The sequence below is a fragment of the Cyprinodon variegatus genome, unplaced genomic scaffold (assembly GCF_000732505.1).
Source record: "Cyprinodon variegatus isolate N-32 unplaced genomic scaffold, C_variegatus-1.0 Scaffold1851, whole genome shotgun sequence".
NCBI lineage: Eukaryota > Metazoa > Chordata > Actinopteri > Cyprinodontiformes > Cyprinodontidae > Cyprinodon > Cyprinodon variegatus.
Window position 1 is genome coordinate 30,975 of NW_015152304.1, and position 11,086 is coordinate 42,060.

General features: G+C 37.7%; 1 protein-coding gene across 1 annotated transcript in view; it reads left to right on the forward strand.

Moving 5' to 3' along the window:
- gns (glucosamine (N-acetyl)-6-sulfatase) overlaps positions 1 to 7,074 on the forward strand; it is a 14,692-nt gene extending 7,618 nt beyond the window's left edge. Inside the window, 8 exon segments of the mRNA XM_015404757.1 lie at positions 69 to 151; positions 223 to 341; positions 422 to 525; positions 3,238 to 3,339; positions 4,931 to 5,041; positions 5,126 to 5,236; positions 5,627 to 5,787; positions 6,950 to 7,074. Coding sequence (XP_015260243.1) covers positions 69 to 151; positions 223 to 341; positions 422 to 525; positions 3,238 to 3,339; positions 4,931 to 5,041; positions 5,126 to 5,236; positions 5,627 to 5,787; positions 6,950 to 7,001 — 843 coding nt within the window. The 3' untranslated portion in view covers positions 7,002 to 7,074.
- The last annotated feature ends 4,012 nt before the right edge of the window (positions 7,075 to 11,086 follow it).

Consider the following 11,086-nt stretch of genomic DNA (forward strand, 5'->3'; position numbering starts at 1 on the left):
GACCCTGGATAAGAGGAAGATGATGGATGGATGGATGGATGAGTGTTGACCTAATTTTCTCTGTTCAGGACAAACACTGGTTGATCCGACAGGCGAAAACCCCCATGACCAACTCCTCTGTTCAGTTCCTGGATGATGCCTTCAGGAAACGGTTTGTAGTTTTATTTTTGGTCTTTTATATCCATCTTTATCGCTCTGTTCAATGATCAAATGTTGCTCTAGATGGAGAACTCTCCTGTCAGTGGACGACCTGGTGGAGAAAATCGTGAAGAATCTGGAGGAGAGCGGTGAACTAGAGAACACCTACATCTTCTTTACATCCGATAATGGCTACCACACAGGTGGGTCGGTACCTTAGACATGATCCTTTCCTCTTTTCTCCTCCTGGTGACATAAATTAACCTGTTTGGCTCTGAATCAGGTCAGTTCTCTCTGCCGCTGGACAAACGGCAGCTCTATGAGTTCGACATCAGAGTTCCTCTCATGGTCAGAGGACCGAGCATCAAACCCAACCAGACCAGCCAGGTACCCATGTTCCCACCGTCTCACCTCTGTTTTTAATCTGTTTGGAGAAATTCTATCTGTCAAGTTCATAGTTTCTCTTTATTTATTGGACAAATAATAAGAGCAAATGTTCAGTCTGTAGTTGCAATGAATTTAGTAGCGACTTTTTCATTTAAAATGAAGTTTAAAAAAACATAACAAAGCCAATTGCAAGCAAAGATTTTTGCTTTAATCTGTTTCATCTCTGCTTCTGGAGGTCATATGTGTGTTTGTTGCAGCCTAAAGGCTGGTTATCGTCCCCCAGCAGTTTGTTGCAGTGAGCTTTTCGCTGCCCAATATTGAAGCGTTGTCTGCACTGTTATTCCACTCCACAACACAAGAGGGCCAATCAGGAACTAGCTGTGGGTCTAGATAAGGGCAGAGGCAGTGAGAAAGTGGAAAAACCGAAAGGGCAAGTCTGTCCGACAATGGAGGAACATGAGTCCCAAAAAGAGCGGGGATCCAGGTGGAAAAAGGGTCCCAGCGTTCTGGCGCACCTCGCTCTGCTAGCTGCTCCATCTTCACCAGTCGTTTTCTACAATGGCGGTCAGACAAAAAAAACAAGCCGGTAAGGAACCAAACAGGAAAAAGGCGCATAGTGTAGAGCAGATGCAGATTTGACCAATCAGAGGCCTCCTGTCTGCGGCACTGTCTGCAGTCACCTACTATTTTACAGAGGTATCTGCGATAGGGGCGGGGCATATTTGCGTTCAATGCAACACACGCAGACGACCTGGTTTCTGAGCATAAATCAGCCTTAACTCTACATTTCACCTAATAATTCCCCACAGAACACCTGCTACTGTTCAAAGTAAACTATTATTATTGATAACAGCTGATCGGGCTTTGATTGTTTGGCTGCCAGAAGAAAAAAAGCTGCCTGTTTATTTTTTTTCCAGGGTTTAAAGATGTTAGATAAGAATAAATGACTTTCTTTGAGGTGATGATACCTTAGGAAAAAAATGTCTGTTTCTACTTTGAGGAACGGTGGTGGTACCATCATAATGTGGGGATGTTTTTTTTTTCTGGCAGGTATTTAGCAGTCTGTCCCCATATGGAAAACCTAGAGGAAAAAAAAGCTTTTTCTAGTGGCTTGTTTTTTAGACAGAAGACTGAAAGGAAAGGGGGGATATGAGATCGGGGGGGGGGACATGCGGCAAAATGATGCAGTGGGATAAAAACATTCGCCCCAGTTAAATAAACAGATTGATGGATTTCACTCAGTCGGCACTTTATTTCTATATCTTAGCAAAGAGAGAACAGTTCAGCTCTTTTTGCTCGGTAATCAGCCCTGATCTGATCTAGACTGTTTGTCTCCTTTACTTACAATAAGGAAACAGCTGTGCAGGTTGTGTCAGAGTCAAAAGAAATCACACACACTTTGGTTTAACAATAACAATTCTTGAAAAACAATTTGGCTCGTTATGGAATAGGTATTTCTTGTTTGCAAAATACTTCTAACTCGGACACTTTGTGGCCTTGCAGGTGAAACTGACTGAGTAAAAACATTTTTCACTGGATAGGAGGGCTGGGTGTTTCTGCCAAAGTCCGGAATCGATTCGATTTTGATTCAATCGGTTCTAAATCGGTTAATTTCGATTCGATCTGTTTTTACTATAATGAAAGTTGTTCAACTGCGTTTCAAAATACTCATGTATTTTATTTTTTTCTGTCACATTAAACACAAAGTGCAAAATTGTAAATCAGACAGTTTAAACATGAGAAGTGAACAAAACTGTCTCATAAGTGCAAACTTGTTTGTGCAAAGTGAAAAAGTGAATCCTCCGTCGAGCGAGCAGACGTGACACAGCAGACATGCGTGAGCTGCATTATCTTCACTGAACAAACCGTATGTGCAGCGTTGTCTGTAACTTCAGGGTGATTGCTGCTCAGCCTCCATTCGTTAATGTCTTCAGTCGACCTGTTGGCCATATTTGCAGCTGTCTGGCTTGAACTCATCTTTAGTGCATCTTTCCTGCTCATTTGAATGTGAACGTCACGCAGGTCACTATAAAATAAATCAATCTCATTCCCTAGACGGCAAAAATGTTAAGGAATTGATTTTTTTACCCGGCCCTACTGGACAGATATCATAACTAAATATATGAAACAACAGAAATCTAAATTTTGCGACCACAGTGATCAGTAACATTGATAAAAGTGGCTAAATATAGATATATAACAGATAATGAATTAAACAGCTAAAGATCTATAAAATGCTCATGGCCTCCTGATTGACAGCCAGAGTTAGAACAAACGGCAAAGCTTATAAATCTGGTTTACTAGAAGTACGATGCTCAGTCAGCTGCTCAGTCAGCAGCTCATGCGTCCCTTAATGTCTCCAGAAAACAGAATTATCTTTTTACTCGCTTCACGTCCGTCTGTCAGTATCATCGCTGCTCAATCAGTCGCTACATGTATCATTGTGACACTGAAGGCCCAGATTCTTCTATAGGTTTTTCTGACTCCACCTAACTGTGAATGTGTCTGAAGTGTTTTGTCGTGCAAACAGGAGTTATATTTTATTATCTGCATATGTTTTATTTTCTATACCTGCCTGTTTTCAGTAATGTGTTTTGTTTTTCCTGTTTTCATTCTGGCGTTTAGGATCAGCTTCTTTTCTTTGCTGAATTAATCTTCTGATTTCCTGCACAATGAAATTATAATTCTGTATTTTTAACGATCTGTTCTTAGATGCCGGTGGCAAACGTTGACCTCGGTCCGACCATCCTGGACATCGCCGGCTACAATGTCAACAGGACTCAAATGGACGGCATGTCCTTCCTGCCAGTAATGGTGAGACAACCTGCTGTTTTTTTATTTTCTTTATGAGAAATTCTATTTATTTTATTCTAATTAATGTTGAAACTATATATTTACCCTATTCACTTTAAGAATGTATAAGATTATTTGTATTTGTTAAAATCCTTATTAAACAGATTTCATCAATATCTGTAAACATTTTTAGAAGTTGGCACCTTTTCTTTTGATTGCAAAGAATCTGAAGAATCTTTATTCAAATGTTTTGTTTCTTCTGCATCTTTTGCATTTATTTCTGGGATTTAGCAAATAAAAAGTTATTGAGGAAATCCCGTTGAGCCTGTTAATTAAGTAAAAATAGCTTATTTTTCTATACAGTTTGTGTAAAAATCGGATTTCTAATTTATGTGCAAAACATTTTTCTTTTCTTTGTTGATATTAGGAATTAATATTTTCAGTAATTTTCATTGCTATTTATCACCATGATTTATTTGTCAGCATAAAATATAATATTTGTACCTTTTTACTAAATTCTATTAGTTTAAATGTCACATTTTATTTATTAAAAACTATTAAACAATAATTGGAATCCTATTATGAATTTTAATTTGTTTATAAATTGTTTTAATTTTGGTCTTTTAGTTATTAACTTGAGCTGCTTTCTGAATAAACAACAATTTTTAAAGCCTGAATAGGGTAAACATTTTTAAATTTAAAATGTTTAGGTTTTCCCTAATCCATTGCGCTCTGGAGTTTATCCTGGTGTTGCGACTCAATGAAAGCAGCAAACGGTTCAAACTTGAAGACAAACATGTTTCTAAGTAGGTATGAGGCTGAAAATGATGGAAAAGTGCGCATTTCTGCTGATAGACATTTAACTAATATAAAACCTATGATGTCACGACAGACAGCACAGCCAGCGGGGGGTGGGGGGGTGGATTGTAAGCCAAGCACAGCCAGCATGCAGAAACATTGCCCAGCGTGCAAAGGACTAAAAAATGGTTGGAGTAGAGTAAACAGACAAGTTTTGAGTCAAGTGGTGTGAATTCAAACGTTGCAAGTGTGCAATAGAATCTAAATGTACCCATCACCATTCTGATTAAGAGAACTGTGCAACACAGAGAAGGAATCTGACACCAAACATGCAAACTCAGTCTGTTTGAAAAGCCAGGAAAGTTTCCCAGTGTCTCCTTGATTTTAGTCGGGGTTATTACACACCATAGCCAGAAATGCCATGCTTCTTTTGATTTTCAGCATTGGTTCCCTTATTTTTTGTTTTCGGTTTCGGACAAAAATGTTCATTTTGGTGCATCCCAACTCTTTTTTTCCCCCCTATTTTAATCTTTTTTGAGGCGATGCTTAAAACCACCTGATCTAAAGCGACTTCTTCCAAATCTGTCAAAAAAACTGTTCTGATTCCCAGCCTGAAATGTCCTGCATCTAGGAGTGACTTCAAGATACATGTAATTAGATCTTAGCAGGGTATGTGAATCGATTTAAGCTAGCATATCATGTTCAGACCCTGACTCGTTGAGAGAAATATTATAATCCTCAGGTTTTTTTAGTGAGTTGAAAGAAAACTTAGTGGCTATAAAACGAATTTTAAATGTGTTTGTTATTTGGCCAGCAAGGGAAGGTGAACGCCAGCAGCTGGAGAACAGACATCCTGGTGGAGTATGAGGGAGAAGGAAGGAACGTTTCGGATCCAGCCTGCCCGTTGTTGGGACCCGGAGTGTCTGTATGCAAAGCTGGGATCAAATTCACCTTCTGTCTGTTAAACTAACATATGGAGCTTAAGTTTCATTTATTTATTTTTCTGCAGGAATGTTTCCCAGACTGTGTGTGCGAGGACTCATTCAACAACACTTACGCTTGCGTGCGCACTGTTGCCCCCACTGCTAACCTGCAGTACTGCGAGTTCGATGACAACGAGGTAATAATAATAACAATTAATTTTATTTATAACGCACTTTACATTTGACTTTGACAGGTTCTGATTTCCCTTTTATCTAAAATCCTTTTTTAGCTAAACAAACAGACTGTTCTCCTTCTTCTGAGCTGGTGTTGTCTGCATTTCATTTCTGAGCAGTTAGCTTGCATATCTTTTTACAAATTAAACAGATGATAGAATATGACCTGTAAGTAGGGGTAGCTCTCTCAGAATAGCTCAGCTGCAATCAGTTTAGCCTCCCTACTGTGCTACCTTAATAAACACACTGTAAGCATGAGGGCAGTGATGTTTGACAACCTTTTAACAACCACTCAGACTTTGGTGACACCTGGTGGCTGGATGTGAAACGGTGAACGTTTGTCTGTCCTCCAGGTGTTTGTGGAGGTTTACAATGTGACAGCAGACCCCTACCAGCTAAAAAACATCGCAAAGACCATCGAGCAGGAAGTGCTGGAAAAAATGAACCATCGGCTGATGATGCTGCAGTCCTGCTCCGGGCAGACGTGTCGAACACCCGGGGTTTACCATCCAAGGTGTGTTCAAAGCGTTAAAACATTTTTCACACAAACTGACTCCAATTTACTGACCTCAAAAGTTGAAATGAAATGTCGCATAGAAGAGTATGACCTCAGTAATTGGCTAAAACAAGTGATAGTATAGTTTGACCTCAACAATGAGATAAAATAAACAATATAACAATATATTATGACTTCTGTTATTGTCTAACATCACACATAGAATACTATGACCACAAAAAAGAGCTAAAATAACACATATTATTGTGTGACCTCAGTAATTAGTTCATGGTATGAGGTCAAAAATGGGCTAAAACTACTCATTTTAAAGTATGGCCTCGGCAATTAGGCTTAAACGAGTCATAGAATAGTTTGACCTCAAATAATGAGATAAATTCACACATAGTATTTTTATATCTTAATTATTATATTACATTTATTTCACTCTGCAAAGAGAGAACGAGACATCATGCAGCCCTTATTGCTCGGTAATCAGCCCTGTTCTGATCTGTCCCTGTTTTTTACCATAATGGAAAGTAGTTATAGTCAAAACTAATTACTTTGGTTAAACAGTAACGTCTTACGAATAAACCTTGTTATGGGAATAAGTATTTATTGTTTACTATATACCTACATAAATATATGTGAAAGGGAATTAATTAACCACAGACCTCATTAATTGGTTAAAACGACATTTATTATGTTATATTCTACTCTTTAAGCATAATATCTTCTTTTTGATATGAAACATTAAATTGTTTTTTTATCCAAGCATTATGTATTAATGCACTTAATGTGACACATTTTACGTCAAAAAGCGTCAGTAAGAGGGATAAAATACAACTTGTTTACCATTTAACATAATGCAGAATGATAAATTTGATCCATAATTTCCATCAATGACTTTTATTTCTGTAGCTCAGCTTTCCTCATCTTACATGGTTTAGTTTTTGGTATTAATCTTCTGTATTGGTTGGCGTGCAGCAATGACATTTAATGAAACAGACCTTAGACATCAGGTTGAAACTGTACAACAGACACAGGCTGAGATTTTCAGTACAGATCTTCCCTTTAAACCATTATCAGGTACAGAAATCATTACCAAACAAGTTACAATAAAAAAAAAACATCCATATTCAAAATTCTGACATCATTTATGTGTTTATTTTTCTCCTGTTAGGTTTGAGTTTAACCCCCGGCAGCTTTTCTCAAGCCACAGCTCCAGACTCTGAGGGGAGTGGATGAGAATCAAAGAAGGCCTTTTCCTTTGGACCCTCCTGAGCTGCCGTCTGTTAGAGCTGGAAAGAAAAAGGATCAGGTGGGCTGAAGTCTCTGGGAGCCAGACTCACCTTTAAAACTCTGGTTTGGAAGACTGAATACAAATGTCTCGTTGTCGGTGCAGCTTTGCACGTCTGTTCATCTTTGCTGAACTGTTTGTTCCCCAACAAAGTGTTACTCTGACTGCATTTAAATGTTTACTATAGGAATAATTAGACTGAGATTCACTGAATTAAAACCTTTTTGTGCAACTTTATTGTTGGTTTGTTAAGGAGGTTAAAGCTTCTATATAAGCAGTACCTGGATTACATTAGATAATTCCTTTGGGGTATTTATTTGATGTTAATCCAATTTATTTGGCTGAAGTTAACAGTTTGAAAAGGATCAAACCAAAGTGGACCTTTACTGAATTTAGATTATTTAATACTTAGTTTGTGAAGTGTTTAAACTGACTCTAAATTTATGATTTACTAAATGAAGTCATGTGAAGAACTTCTAAAGAGTAACTTCTCTAAACCTTTAGGAACAAAACAAGAAAAAAACATCAGTTCCTTTTCAGGGGTTCGTTTCACGAAGCAGGTTTACTGAAAACTATGTTTTCTAAACCAGAAAAATGGGAAAACTGAGTTTTTCTGCTTCACAAAGAGAATTTACTCAGCCTCTGTTTCAGTCGCCGTAGTAACATCCTCCCCGGAGCTAACCTGGACGGGAGCAGGTTTTCCTCAGTAAACTCGTTTTTTCTCCTGATTTAGTACGATTTTTGTCGTAGTTTTGTGCTAAAAAAAAAAAAACCTTCACTAGGTCAGCTAAACACGTTAAGAAAAAAAAAAAAAAACCTTGTATGTCCATTGGACGAGGATCTTATTGAAGCTTGATTGACAGTTTTTCACAGAGAATTAAATATTTATAGGGAGAGGATTCTACAAATCAGTTGAAAGGATATTAGATTTATTTGTTTATGGTTTGTTTAATATAAGCGATATGCAGAGCATTTCATTTTTCTTTATTTTTAAAGTACATGAAGAACGACTGAAATTATTTTCAGATTAGACATAAATCGATTAATTAATTCTGCTGGGGAAAAGGAACTTACTTGAGGTTAGAATTCGTTCAGTGATAATAACCTTCTGATCCTCGAGAGATTGGATGCCATTAACCGGAGTGAAGGGACTGAAGGGAGTGAAGGGACTCTAAAATCTGCCTTTATCTGACAGAGACCCATTTAGAGCAGTAATTATAGCAAAACTGTAATAGAAAAAATATATATAACATTTGTTAATATGCTCTCTCCAGAACTCAAGTGAAAAGAAATTAGTTTCACCTGATTTAATTTTGTAAAAAAAAAATCTTCTTTAAGAAATCTTTTGCTATCCAATTATTAATTGAAGAAACAATTGACAGATTAAGAGATATGCAAAATAATCCTTTGTTGCAGCCCTAGGAAATATATTGTAGTTCAGTCTAGGGATCTGATTTTGATTCTGCAGAATCTTATTTTAGTGATCTACAAATGAAACAACAGACAGGAGAGTACTTTTAATAAGTGTAAAAACGACCTGCTAAAGCCCCTTTATATAAACCTACACATTAACTTGAGCAGCAATCTTCTCTCCATCTTCCTCTCCTTCGCAGCCGGTTCTCTGTCTTTTAAACACATTTTTTCATTAAAATCTCTAGTTCCATTGGGCTGGTATAGGCACCTCTTGTTGCCTGTTGCCATGGTGACTCGTCATATCGGGGCTCCACTGATTTTCATACCTGTTATGCACGTGTTCAAGTCTGAGAGGACCGAAAACTCAACCTTAGGCTAGATCAATTTGAGTTATGGATTTGAATCAGTTTGTTAAACCTGCTTCTTGAAATGGACCTAAGGAGGATCTTTGATCACGTTGATATTCTTTATATCATATGTTGTCGAAACAGCAGAGGGACATTTTGAGACTAGCAGCCTTGTAGACAAGATTAGCTCCACCAACTAATCTGGACTTGTTCTAAATGAAGTGATCTTAAAGTCAGTGATTATGCTGTCGGGTTTTAATATTTTAAGGAAGATGGGGCAAGAGTGTTATGAGCGTGATGTTAATTTTTCTTTTTAAATGTTAAAGTCCTTCAAAACTGCATCTATTAAAATTCCTGTTGTAAAAAGGGGAAAAGATGAAAACCTCTATTAGATCCAGAAAAGCTTGACCAGCTGCTACTGATGTTTTTTCCAGACTGTTGTGAACATGTTAAATGTTTTTTTTTCAAGCTGAGTAAAAAATGGCACTTTTACATGTCAAGAGATTTCTGTATTTTTCTCTAGTTTTTGTTCAAATAAAGAAATCCTCACAGTAAAAGAATTGTTTTCATTTCCTTCCAAGTTATTTACAGCTGCAGATCATAAAGTCCCTTTAAGAGACGTGAAATTCATTTAAACCATAACAGCATCCAATCTTTTAGCTAAAGATGTTTATGTTCTCTCCTAATAGTCAAATTTGGGCTTTTATTTATTTATTTAAACTAAAAATGTTTATTTGAGGCAAAGCTCTACACTTCACATTATCCAAAAAGCAGCAATTTAGCTAAATTAACAGTTAATTGGCAAGTTTTGGGTTTTTAGAGAAACACTTTTCACAAATACAATCCTCTATGCAGATTTGTTGATCTGACTCCTTTTAGGACAACATTTGATTTAAAGTATTTAAAAGACTAAGTATTGGATCTAAAGGTATTTCTAGCAGCGATGCTTCATCAGTAAATAGGTTTACAGGATCCTGGTTTGAAGCACCTGATGTTAAATATGGTGGTGGTGGTGGTGGTTGCAGACATCCCAAGTCTCCTGGAAGTTCCAGGAGTCTCCCTGATATCGATAGTTGTTCATGGATGACCGCGAGTCGGATAAATTATCCCGGATTTTAGACTCTGGGAGGTGGTGTTTTTTAATGCCAGTGAGAGCAAGCGGCAGTACAATGATTCATGCATCATGTTCGGATTAGAACTACTGTGATTGCTGCTGAAACCTGTGCAGCGTTTCTGTCCAAAGCGATGCTCTGATCAACCAGCGTTCCAGGCGACTGGTTGATCAGAGAGCTGATTGGATCAGTCAGAAAAATAAGCCAATAAGTGTCAGTTTACTTTTTTACAGTCACCTGATTTTACAGCAGAATATACTAAAGTGTCTCCATGTCTAGTGAGAGTGAATAATGATGGAGTGCATGTATGGCGCACGGTGCGGCCAGGGGCGTCAGCTGACCCAGTACTATACAGAGGCACAATAGGGCACCAGATAAAATGCGAGCGCACAGAGCACCTGAGCAAAAAACATTTTGGGCAATTATTTATTTTATAAAAACATGGGCACAGATAATTAATGCAAGCACGCAAGCAAATATTTTATGGCACGTATTTATTATTATAAAGCATCATAAATAAATTGTACACTAAGATTGTTATTTTCTGCATTAGGAAATATCTACCTGAACCAAACTGCATTGAATTGGCCCTCTGGTGAACTTCACTGTATATCTCTAATCCACTACTGATGAAGGCACAATTTATCTTCATTAAAAATGAGTTTTTTTAACTTGGGAAGTCTGCCGTTGTAGTGGAGGCGACGGCGAACCGAACAGTGAACATGATGTCAGTGCGGCAGAGATACATGGCGAGAGAGATGAGAGATGGAGGAAATAGATTACTTTGCCCGTCCTGATCCTTGTCTTTTACAAAACTGTTTGAATCGCCGCCCACAACAAAGCACAAAAAATCCAGTTGTGCAAAAGGTGTTCACCACTAAAACTGCAACCAACTCACATATTGTGAGAAGCGTCATGCTTTATTTTGTTTTGTATGTATTGCATTTGGAAAGACTTCTGACACAAGCTCATTTATTACTGGGACGTCTGATTGGAGGCATGTGCACCAGCGCACAGAAGAGCATGAGAAGAGTAGCGTAATTTATGTGGTTGACTGTGACCCCTCTCTCTCTCTCTCTCATCTAAGAATTGTTGCTGTGCTGTGGTGGAGTTTACATTTTACAGTGTTAATAAATTAACTTAATTTA